General features: G+C 37.0%; 1 protein-coding gene across 5 annotated transcripts in view; it reads left to right on the top strand.

Annotated features, from left to right (window-relative positions):
• The window catches only part of PTPRR (protein tyrosine phosphatase receptor type R), a 268,355-nt gene that overhangs the window by 211,806 nt on the left and 43,162 nt on the right, over nt 1-13,387 (top strand). For all 5 annotated transcript variants that reach the window (XM_061129965.1, XM_061129956.1, XM_061129968.1 and 2 more), the window contains 2 exons: nt 3,905-4,091; nt 6,896-6,980. In XM_061129965.1, coding sequence (XP_060985948.1) covers nt 3,905-4,091; nt 6,896-6,980 — 272 coding nt within the window. The remainder of the gene's footprint in view (nt 1-3,904; nt 4,092-6,895; nt 6,981-13,387) is intronic.

Genomic DNA, 13,387 nt, shown 5'->3' on the forward strand with positions numbered 1-13,387 from the left:
CAATCATCAGCTCCCAGTGCTTGTTCAAACTCATGTCCATCGAGTCAGTGATGCCATCCAACCGCCTCATCCTCTGTCATCTCCTTCTCCTTTCAGTTGTAACCTAAACGTGTACTAGGGATGTGACGTGAAATATGATGACTATTAACACTGGTCTATGGTATATCTGTGGAGAAGGCAATGGTACCCAACTCTGGTCCTCTTGCCTGGAAAATCCCATGGACGGAGGAGCCTGGTAGGCTATAGTCCATGGGGTCGCAAAGAGTCGGACACGACTGAAACAACTTAGTAGCAGCAGCAGCGGCAGCATGGTATATTTGAAAGCTTTTAAGAGTAGATCCAAGAGTTCCCATCACCAGGAGAAAACTGTTTTTGGTGTCTATTCAGATATTAACTAAGCTTATTGTTAATCATTTTATAATATATGTAAGTCAAATCATTATGCAATATGCCTTAAACTTATATTAATACAATGCTATGTATCAGTTGTGTCTCAGTAAAACTGGGGGGAAAAGTCAGATGTGAGGCTAGACATAAAATTAATGAGAAATTATTTATTTAATATTGATAAACTTACAGTGAAACTATATTTACGAATCTCTTCAAACAACATAATAGCTGAAACATATAAAGTAAAAATTATTAGAAATATAATGAGAAATAACAAACAATTCTGTGGAAGACTCGCATATATATTTCAGGCTATGAGGAATCCAATAGGAAAAAAGTAAGAAGAAAATAGATTGGAATAGTATTTTTAATAATATATCAGAATATAATATATAAGGTGATAGATATGTATATATGTACATGTATATGATGTGTAGACATATTTATCAATAGATCCATGTTTAGTAGCCAAACCAGCTGCCAGCAAAAGCATGTATGAAATATTTAGAAACTTTTATTATAGTTTTTGTCTCAAAGAAAACATCAAGAAATTCCAATGATTAGAAATCTAGTTCATCCTGATTTCTATGTACATTTCATGTACTAGATATTAATAAGGAAAATGAGTGGGCAAACAGCTAAATTACCCTCGAGTTAAAGCAAGAATTAAACTACAACTACAAGCCATTTAGAAATTAATGAAAATGACAGCATCACATATCAAAATGAAGAATGAGACACCAACACGGCAACTGGAGGCAGATTCGTGAGAGGAAAGAACTGACATATTTTCGTTTAATGAATTTTTTGTTGTGTGTTCTAATCATTTTCTATTCCTTAAAATTAAGCTCTAACCACTTCAGCGTTTCTTGATGTAGTGCTTCATACATGTTAAACACCATTTAAAGGAAGTAATATGCTAGACTGAGCCAGACTTGCCTGTGAGTGTCCAGGAGTCTCTGGTGGAGGCTTGGGTCAACAGGGGCCTACTGCGGGGCCAGGGGCACTGAACACAATGGTGTGACTGAGCAACTGAGCTGAACCTGAACTGAACTGTCTGCTTGTATTCTCTCTACTTGGATTCATTTTGGCTCGTATAGGCCAGCTCTTCATTTTCCTGGGACAGTAACCACTTGGCACCAAATTTGATCACCTGACACACACCTCAGTCCCCTTTAAATTTAAAAATTCTTTAAATACACTCTCTGGCCTTGACCCTCAGTCAGTTCAGTTGCTCATTCATGTCCGACTCTTTGTGATCCTGTAGACTGCAGCATGCAAGCCTTCCCTGGCCATCACCAATCCCCAGAGCTTGCTCATACTCATGTCCATCAAGTTGGTGATGCCGTCCAACCATCTCATCCTCTGTCGTTCCCTTCTCCTCCTGCCTCAATCTTTCCCAGCATCAGGGTCTTTTCCAAAGAGTCAGTTCTTCACATCAGGAGGCCAAAGTATTGGAGCTTCAGCTTCAGCATCAGTCCTTCCAGTAAATATTCAGGATTAATTTCCTTCAGGATTGACTGGTTTGATCTCCTTGCAGCGCAAGGGACTCTCAAGAGTCATCTCCAACACTACTGTTCAAAAGCATCTTCTTCGGTGCTCAGCTTTCTTTATAGTCCAACTGTCACATCCATACATGACTACTGGAAAAATCATAGCTTGGACTAGGTGGACCTTTGTCAGGAAAGTAATGTCTTTGCTTTTTAATGTGTTGTCTAGGTTGGTCATAGCTTTTATTCCAAAGAGCAAGCGTCTTTTAATTTCATGGCTGCAGCCACCATCTGCAGTGATTTTGGAGCCCAAGAAAATAAAGTCTGTCACTGTTTCCATTGTTTCCCCATCTATTTGCCATGAAATGATGGTACCGGATGCCATAATCTTCATTTTTTGAATATTGAGTTTTAAGCCAGCTTTTTCACTCTCCTCTTTCACCTTCATCAAAGAGGCTCTTTAGTTCCTCTTCACTTTCTGCCATAAGGGTGGTGTCATCTGCATATCTGAGGTTATTGATATTTCTCCCAGCAATCTTGATTCCAGCCTTTGCTTCATCCAGCCCAGCATTTCGCATGTTGTAGCCTACATATAAGTTAAATAAGCAGGGTGACAATATACAACCTTGACAATATACCTCCTTTCCCAATTTGGAACCAGCCCATTGTTCTGTGTCTGGTTCTAACTGTTACTTCTTGACCTGCATACAGATTTCTCAGGAGGCAGGTAAGGTGGTCTAGTATTCGCATCTCTTTAAGAATTTTCCACGGTTTGTTGTGATCCACACAGTCAAAGGCTTTGGCATAGTCAATAAAGAAGAAGTAGATATTTTTCTGGAATTTTCTTGCTTTTTATATGTTCCAACAGATGTTGGCAATTTGAGCTCTGGTCCCTCTGCCTTTTCTAAATCCAGCTTGAACATCTGGAAGTTCTCAGTTCACATACTATTAAAGCCTGGCTTAGAGAATTTTGAGCATTACTTTGCCAGCGTCTGAGATGAGTGCAATTGTGCAGTAGTTTGAACATTCTTTGGCATTGCCTTTCTTTAGGATTGGAAAGAAAACTCAGCTTTCCCAGTCCTGTGGCCACTGTTGAGTTTTCCAAATTTGCTGGCATATTGACTGCAGCACTTTAATGTGCTATTTGACCCTCAATACATGCTATTTGATAGTTACTCCTTGATTCCATACACCTAATGTTATTAGTAAGAGGCACTCACACCTTCTGTTCAGGACACAGGGAGCCTTTATATGCTGGAAGAACCACACCTTGCCTCCCAACAAGAGGGAAATCACAGAGAGAGGTTCAATTGTAATTTAGTATAAGGGTCTGTGGTCTTCCTGTTGTAAGTTTATCACAGAATTAAATACATACATATGCAAGTACATACATATATGCATACATACATATACAGGACAAAATATATACATATGTATACAGAATGAAAAAGTTATCTTTTAGGAATTTACCAGAAACTATAAAAAATACATTTTGAACTTTTAAATTCTATTTCAATGGCAATCATTTGAACTAAAATAAATAGATTGTTTTTCTCCTCTGAGCTTCCTGTGTTTAGTAAAATCATAAGTATAATATATTGATGTCAAAAATATTAGCTAGGGTGGATACAGAATTTTTATACTGGACTGTCAGATATACAGATAAAGTAGGTTTGTGTTACATCTTATTCCTCAATTCAAATGCTGTTTACTTTTCCTGAATTTTTCACTTATTAGCCTTTCTTATTCATTTATTAGCCATCTTATTATTTCCATAGCAGCTATATCCCTTAATAAACTATAGTTCATTTTCTCAGTTCAGAGTGGTTTCTCCAACAACAAAACTGTCAGTTTGCTGTAGAGAAACTACAGTAATTGCTATCATCAATTATGGTACCCTAAAAGAAGGTCGTTATTTCTATAATAGTTCTCGCTGAATTATGTGTATATACAGGAAGACAAACTGATCTGCTGAAAACAATCCATACAGTGTTTAAACCTAATAGCATTTTCCTCCAATGTAGGCGAGGGTCCAACGTATCTCTCACATTGGACATGAGTAGCTTGGGCAACGTTGAACCCTTTGTGGCCATACCAACCCCACGGGAGAAGGTAGCCATGGAGTACCTGCAGTCAGCCAGCCGAATTCTCACAAGGTCGCAGCTGAGGGACGTCGTGGCAAGTTCACATTTACTCCAAAGTGAATTCATGGTAAGCTTGCTGTTTGTTATTCACTCTTCAGGAGGCATTTTGATATTCTAGCCACTAGAGGCACATTCCAAAAGGACACTGTCAGCTCATAGTAAAATGATTACAGTTCTAAAGGTTAAGTGCAAAGATTTCAGATCCACCCTGCATCTCATCAGCTATTGGTGAGTGTTCAAACCAGGATGATACCTAAATTAAGGCAGAGGGTATAGAAGCTGGCCAGGCAAAGAAGTGGCAAGAATGAGCTGACCATTCCAGGATGACAGAGCAGGCTTGCTTGTCACTATTTGGGAAATTAAATTGTTCAATTTGACAGGAGTATTAAAATTAAGGTGGGAAGTAACAAAAATTGAGCCTCAGATATAAAACAAATCTAAGACTTAATATGTTACTGAGGGTTTGGATTTATCTTGTGTTTAAAAAATGTTACTATCCAGTTAGGGAGTTTGGGATCGAGAGGTACACACTGCTATATTTTAAATGGAGAAGCAACAAGGACCCACTGCATAGCACAGGGAACTCTGCTCAATGTTATGTGGCAGCCCGGATGAGAGGGAGCTTAGGGGGGATCCGATACATTGCATGTATGGCTGAGTCCCTTTTCTGTCCACCGGAAACTATCACAACATTGTTACTAGGCTATGCTCCAATATAAAATAAAAAGTTTTTAAAAATTACTATCGGCAGTAGAGTCTGCATTGGAAAGAGGTATTTTGGAGACTCTAGAGATTATCCTATGAAGCTGTGATTAGTCAAAACTAAAGAAGTAGCAATGAAAATTGGAAGGGTCTATAGGAGTCTACAAGAAGTGGCCTTAATGAGGTAAGTCAACCAAGAAAAAAGGAGGTTAGGAACGACATCCCCATTTTTAGACTTAGCAACAGGGTGCATATAGTGCCTTTTAATGAAATAAGAAACACAAAAGGAAGACTAAATGTAGGCTAAAAATAATGGTGAGTTTCATTCAGCTAAAAATGATGATGACCCATCGTTGTTGCTGGTAGTAACTTAATGCATAAAACACATTTTATCCAGAGAGCATGGAGACACATTAGACCTTCTTAGGTCCAACTGTTTCCCAAGGGGAATATCCATTTTATAGAACCACTTGCATCTTAAAGCAGTTGTACATTTTAAGCATATCCATTGGGTATGATAAATTGAACACTCTAGGGTAAGTCAGGTGTTTGCAACCACCCTTTCATGAGCCAGCCATAGGTTTGGTCTATTACTTTCATCAACTATTAAGTGTCCAAAGTAAAATACCAAGCATGTAGTTTTAAAAATTAGACTTTGTAGCATGTCATCTCTTTATGTATGAAAAAAAATGAAACCTGGGGGGATAAACAAACCAATCAGTGATCATGTAAGTGGTCAAAGGTATGTTTCTTGAACTGCAGATAGTTCAGTGAGGTAAGCCTTTAACATAGACTACTTCCTTGAAAGGGAGGTTGAGGCCAACAATGAATAGAAAGAGAGAATGCTGGAAGATGATAAATTGTCAGTGTGTGTCAGAAAACAAGAAAGAATGGGAGGAATAAAGCTAATCACGACTTTGCCAAAACAGGCTAACCTGTTTGAAATTACTAAGCATGAACATGTGGTTTCTACTGAACAGTCAACAATTTTGCTTACTTTGGTAACTTGAAAATATGAACTTTTAACATTTAGTTGGAGCAAAGAACAGGAATAAATTATAAATGTCTAAAATAATGCAAGTTTCAGAAATGACGTTTTTAAAGTAAGCTTCTCCTCTCTGTGGACCAAGTCTTAAATTCATAGTGTAGTCAGGCTTTTCTTGAATTTTCAGATTGCCTGAAAACAAGGACAATTTAAATAAATTTGTAGATAAGTTCTTTCATTTCAATGAATACTAGGCTGTCAAGTTTTATTTTCTTTTGGAGAAAGTGTAGGTAACAAAAATATTATTTTATGTGATCTAGGGATAAAAGGTATTTTAATTCACATTTATCTAAGCAATCCTTTGCAGAATTTTAAGTTAGAGAACATACCATTTTGTATAATCAACTCCTTAAATATTTGTTCAGAACCTTTTGAAAACTTTGGCTTATAGTTTCCTTTATTCCAGTCAGCATCAGATGCTCACCTTTTAGGTCTAACATGTAGAGTGATTCCTGCTCTAAATGTTCCCTCCTCCATCATTTGGCATATACTCTGACTTAATAAATATATTTGTATTCTTGTTAATTGCTAGAAGACAGTGTCTAAATGCCCTTCACTACAAATATTGCATTTACAACCAGAAATGGAACAGTAAAATTAAAAACCATTCCTTAATACAAAAATGCATCATATCATTATTACTTAAATCAACAAAAATGCCCTTTATATTTACCATTTGAGGGGAAGTTTTTCATAATCCTAAAAGAGTCACAATTAATGTTAGAACAGAATCTATCATAATAAAAAAAATTAGTATTAAATCTACACAAAGATTGGAAGAAATCTAAATACACTTTAAAAAAAATTTTCAGCCACCTGTTTATAAATTCCCAGCAATTATGTCAGAACAGGATTCTTAAAACCTAACCAAACGTTTCTATGTCTCTTTAAAAACTACATATCAAATAATACTATCTAACACACAAAGCCATTTCTTAGAGTCAGCTTGTCAGGGTGCAGCTGATGTGTTTGGGAAAGGAAGGGTGTTGGCAAACCAGAGGTGGTAGTCTGTTGTTTCATAAATGACTTTGAAGTCCAATAGAGCTCTGGATCAGATGGCCCCCCATGAAGATTTTCTTTGTGGCAGCATTAGATACAGTATTTGATATCACTTATTTTTGCAGGAAATACCAATGAACTTTGTGGATCCCAAAGAAATTGACATTCCACGTCATGGAACCAAAAATCGCTATAAGACCATTTTGCCAAGTAAGTTTCTTGAATTAACTAGTTTGTGTCGTACCCCTCCCTCAACATTTCCCATCCTCACAACTTCCATATACACACCAAATTTGGAATTGCAAACACAGCTCAAGACTAATAATCATTAAAGTGGAATTCCCTGGCGGTGGAGTGGTTAGGAGTCAGTACTTTCATGCTAAGGCCAGGTTCAATCCCTGGTTGGGGAACTAAGATCCTGCAAGTGGTGCAGCCAAAAGAAGAAAAAAACTAATAACCGTTAGAGTGGGCAAAGGTTAGTAATTTTATCTTGTATTACTCTTGTTACAATGGTCTGCTCACAATTCCAGTAGACATATGGTTCTAAACTTTACTGTAGCACACATTATGGTCAATTAATTTTCACTAAAGGTGTCAAATAATTCATGGGAAAAGAATAATCTTTTCAATAAACGATGCTGAGAAACTGGATAGCCACATGCAAAAAATAAAATAACATACAACATACGCCTCATACAACATACAAAAATTAATTCAAAATAAGATCAAAATGGATATTCTAAATGTAAGAACCAAAACTATAAAACTTTTCACATAAAACAGATGTAAATCCTCATGACCTTGAATTCACCAATAGTTTCTTAGATATGACACCAAAAGTATAAGCAACAAAAGAAAAAAAAAATTGAACTTGATCAAAATTTAAAAGTTTTGTGCTTCTAAGTGAGTGAAGTCGCTCAGTCATGTACGACTATTTGCAACCCCATGGACTGTAACCCACCAGGCTCTTCCATCCATGGGATTCTCCAGGCAAAAATACTGGAGTGGGTTGCCATTTCCTTCTCCAGGGGCTCTTCCCAACCCATAAAAAACTAAAAAGATGACACTGACACAAATTGGGAGAAAAATTTATAAATTATACACATAATAAAGGATTTGTATCTATAATATATAAAGAACTCACTTATAACTCAATTATATAAAGACAAATACCTCAATTTTGAAATGAGCAAAGGACTTGAATAGACATTTCTCCATAAAAGATATACAAATAGCCAACAAACATATGAAAAGATGCCTGACACCATTAGGCATCAGGGAAATCAAAACCATGGTGAGATACCACTTCATATCCACATGATCATAATTTAAAAGAAAGATAGTAGAAGGTGTTGGCAAGGATGTAGAGAAATTGGAAACTTCATACTTCGATGGTAGGGATATAATATGGTACATACAGCTACTGAAGAACAATCTGGTAATTCCTCAAAAGGCAAAACCTAAAGTTACTATATGATTCAGATATTTTACTCCTAGGTATATATGTAAGAAAAATAAAAACATGTGTCCACACAAAAGCTGTACACAAATGTTTGTAACAGTATTACTCATAATAGCTCAAAGGGTAGAATCAACCAAAATATTCATCACCTAATGAATGGATAAATAAAATGTTGTATGTTCACATAATATAGTATTATTCAGCAATAAAAAGCAATGAGGTCCTGATGCATGCTACGACATGGATGAACCCTGACCACATTATGCTAAGTGAAAGAAGCCATCACAACCTCATATTGCATGAGGCCATTCATATGAAGTGTCCAGTTAGGCAAATCTGTAGCGACAGAAGTGTTGGAAGGCATGAGAAAAGAAAAGGGTATGAAGTTTGTTTGGGGGATAATGAAAATGTTGCCCTTGCTAGAAATACTTATCCCGCATCCTTACAGAAAAGATTCTGTAGGGCTGCCTACAGAGCCAAAGTGTTGGGGTTCATATCCAGCTGGAGCGCTTACTCTATGGCTTTGGGTAAATTCCTTAACTTCACCTGCGAGATAGAAGTAGTGGTATCCCCGTCACATGGCTGTTGTAAAGCCCAGGGCTTCGCACGTGATAAAGTGCTCAGTGTTACTCTCATAACTCAGAAAGATATTACTCTTCCTTTGTTACAGAGGAGGAAAACTGAGATTTATAGATATTAAAGAAGCAAGATTCAAACCCAAACACATCTGCCCACATGCCTTTCATCACTGATGGTTGTACAACTCTGTGAATTAAACAAATAAAAACAAACTCTGTGATGGTATACCTCACATAAGTGAATTGTATGGTATATGAATTATGTCTCCAAAAAATGCTTTTACGGAAAGACTTCATTATGCGTAGCAATCACCCGAGTCCTTGTGAGAAATGTGGCATCTTGTGCTCCACCCTGAGGATTCTGATTAAGTGGGTTCTGTTGGGCCCAAGAATCTGTACTTCTAGCAAACAGGTGATTCTGATGTAAGTGATACCAGGACCACACTTTGAGAAACACTGCTTAGACTATTTTAAAATCATATTTAACTGTGAAACTTATTGATGTCAAGCAGTGAGCTAAATGCCAGGAACCAGGAAAGAATAAGGAAGATCATATAATATCAAAGAGGTCATGGACCAGAGAAGATACATATAATGAGTAATTATGTCCAATGTAAGAGTCCATGGGGTTGCAGAGGACATGACTTAGCAACTAAACAACAACAACAGCCAGAATAGAAATGTTGCCCAAATGGTGTAGGAGGATGGAGTAATCAATTCTGCCTAGAAAGGCAAAAACACTTTGGAGAGGAAGCAATATTGTCAATCACTAAACAAACAGATGTAGTTGGGATCATGACAAAACCCATAAACATCTCAGGGCAATAACTCTGGAAAGATGGAGCCACAAAGGTTTGTTTCAATGTATTAACACTGAAATAGTAGAGTTTTCATAATGCAGTTTATTATTTCACTCATTAACCTCCAAATTCTCCATATTTATGCTAATAGAGCAAGAATTACTATTAATAGTGTTCATGCGCTTCCCCTTCTGTTGGAGTTGGAAGCACATTGTAATAGTTACTTCACAGTAACATATTTTTTTTTTCCTTTTTTTATTTTTTTTTATTTTTTTATTAGTTGGAGGCTAATTACTTCACAACATTTCAGTGGGTTTTGTCATACATTGATATGAATCAGCCATGGATTTACACGTCTTCCCCATCCCAATCCCCGCTCCCACCTCCCTCTCCACCCGATTCCTCTCGAAACATCCCACCCTCGCCTTCTCCCAGAGAGTTCAAAAGTCTGTTCTGTATTTCTGTGTCTCTTTTTCTGTTTTGCATATAGGGTTATCGTTACCATCTTTCTAAATTCCATATATATGTGTTAGTATGCTGTAATGTTCTTTATCTTTCTGGTACTTCACAGTAACATATTTTTAACTGATCTTTATAGCTAAACCTGTCTACCTAAGATACAGTCATTGTTGAAAGATATTTTGTAATAATAATTGGCTGAAGGGAAAGAAAGTGCTGTGTGTTACATCTGGTATTTCTCTCTCTCAGGCTTTTTCATCTCAAATTGACCAAACACAAGTAAGTAGGGCATAAACATGCATTGCAGTTATTATACTTAACCACCTAATCTCAGAAGGATTTGGAAATTATTAGGACATTTTTAAAGTTCAGCCTTCTCTGTTTCCTGCCCAGATGCTATCAGACAACTGCTTCATCGTTCTGTGTCAGCTTTTCCATTCCCAGAACTGGGTGGGTCACTTGAACCAGGGCACCTGTGCTGACAAATGATGTTGCAAATGACGGATTTTCTGTTGAAAATGTCTGTAGCCTGAATACCCCACCCAACCCCCTGTCATGCAGGATATAATCTAGTAAATATAGCATGGACAAGTCACATCACTGGTTGGAAAATCATCAGAAAAGATGGGAATGAATATGAAAATCTGCTGTTTATGGTTTATTTTAGACTGTATGATGGGATAAGTTTGAAATATTACATAAAATAATTTTTAAATGAATAAGATTTTAAATATTATAATTGTTTTTATTTTTTAACCTAGAATAAACCCTTAAGTTTAAAAGCTTCTGGCTTGTGCATATTAGTGAGACTGTGTAATTTGGAGGGTGTTTTGCAGCAGAAATATGGATGCCAAGAACTAATTAAATTGTAGCTTTTTTTTTTTTTCTATCTACAATGTCAGCCTGGCTCTGATCATTCTTAAGTGGCAGATTAAAGTGCTTATGTCAAATTTATATCAAATTATTTTACAATATAAACAAATATTGTGATGAGAATATCTTTATGTCTTAAACGCAAGAGCAATGGGAAAAAACTGGTATCAGTGTGAAATTATTTGTACAACAAAGAATTTTTATGTATATTTCTTCCATTCAGTTTGTTTATACAACTATAAAACAATATAAATCAAATTTTAAAATCTTAGTTACTCTGGTCATCACTTTTTATTTAAAAGTGTAAAGTCTAGTAATGTTTCCTACTTACATTATGTTTTCTGTTTTATTATATTATGTTCCTAGAACAGAGTAGATATGCAAATCAATGAACCACTCATTAAGGCAACAAGTTGTATGACTCAAGCACAATATTGAAGTTAGACTTGATTTCCTATCCTGGCGAAAATATTTACAATTTATGGCAGGCTACTTCATCTTTCTGTGCCAGCCTTTCTTTGCCCTTAAAAATAGTAGTAGTCATACTACCCTATAAGGCTGTTGAAAGAATTACATAATCATATGTGAAAAATGGCTTGGAAAGTTCCAAGAAATAGTAAACCCTCAGCGAATGTTAGTTTCTCCTTTCTTTATCTTCCTAGTGAATTCATCGTTAATCCCAGAAACAATTCCAGATATTAAGAGCACTAACTATGGGAACATTTACAGTTTCAGAAACAGAGTACTGAAGAGCCCTGTTTTCCATAATAACCATCACTGCACTGGCAAAATCACCGCTGTCCACAGAAGCTCTGTACAATGAGGGAAATGTTCTATATCTCCCGTGTGTGCTGAGTGCTCAGTCACTTCAGTCTTCTGACTCTTCTGTGGCCCCATGGACTGTAGCCTGCCAGGCTCCTCGGTCCATGGGATTCTCCAGGCAAGAATACTGCAGTGGGTTGCCATTTCCTTCTCCAGGGGATCTTCCTGACCCAGGGATCGAATCTGTGTCTCTTAGGTCTCCTGCATTGGCAGGTGGGTTCTTTACCCCTAGCGCCACCTGGGAAGCCCGTATCTCCCATGAGATAGTCATTAGCTGCATGTGGCAATAAGCACTTGATGTAAAGTGAGTGCACCCACGGAACTGACTTTTTTTTAAAGAAAGCAGCTTATTTTTTTTTTTTTTAATATTTATTTATTTGACTGTGCTGTGTCTTAGTTGTGGCACGCGGGACCTTGGGTTGTGACATGCGAGCTCTTTAGTTGCAGGATATGGGATCTAGTTCCTTGATCAAGGATAGAACCTGGGCGGCCTGCACTGGGAGCGTGGAGTCTTAGCCACTGGAGCACCAGGGAAGTCCCAAGGAGCTGACTTTTAAATTTTGCTTTGTTTTAATTAACTTAAATTTACCTACATGTGGCTAGTGGCTACCATATTGGACAAAGCAGGCCTAGATTCTTCTCTCTCTCCCACAACAAATTTGAAGATGATTCCCAATCACCTTGAAGGTGTGACCAGTCCCTGCCCTTCCTTCCATTTCCCTCTTCTCCTGAATTCATCTCTGAGAACTATCCTATTCCTCTCATCTCTGCCTTTGTCCATCACTAGCAGTGATAGGCTTTTTCCTTATCGAATAGCTTCCTCTCTGACTTCAAACCTTAAACACGTTTCTTCCTGAAGAGGAAATCGTCAGATCAGTATGTGTTGTTCAGTTGCTGTCACGTCCAACTCTTTGCAGTCCCAAGCACTGCAGCCCATCAGGCTCCTCCGTCATCTGTCTCCTCGAGTTTGCTCAAATTCATGTGCACTGCGTCAGCCCAGTATAACCTTTGACAAAATCTGATATGATTCTAATCAAAATATCAGGATCCAGGTATCATTTTGTCTATTAAATAGAAGACTTAAGATTGTCAGAGGTATTTTAAAGAGATGGAGAAGAGGGCAGACATTCATGTATTCTGTACACCAGACCTATGTGTGTGTAATACTTTGTAGAGAGGAAAAGAGAAACAAGAAGGGAAGAAGAGAGCGAAGGATGGAGGAAGGAAAAGGATGTAAGGAAGAAGGGAAGAGAAGAAAGAATGAAAGGAAGAAAGCAAAGGAAATAAAGAGAAGAGCAGGAGAGAGGAGCAAATGTGATCAGTGTCCAATGTAACATTGAATTCATGCACTGCATGAATAAAATTATAACAGTAAAGATGAAAACAGTAATACATGATGGCAATAATGACAAAATTCTGTTTTTTATTATTTGGCTTTTTATTAGACTAAACTAGCTTTAAAAAGACTTCAATTCATTTTCATTTTCTCCTACTCTATCATATATTGTATTGTATTGTATATTGTATTTTTTTAAGTATTTCAAAATCTCTAAATATTTTGAAATACTGTAAATTACCAGTTTTCAACATAAATTTAGTTTAGCTTGACAAGGAACCTGCTTC

The sequence above is a fragment of the Dama dama genome, chromosome 3 (genome assembly GCF_033118175.1).
Source record: "Dama dama isolate Ldn47 chromosome 3, ASM3311817v1, whole genome shotgun sequence".
In the NCBI taxonomy this organism is placed as follows: Eukaryota; Metazoa; Chordata; class Mammalia; order Artiodactyla; family Cervidae; genus Dama; species Dama dama.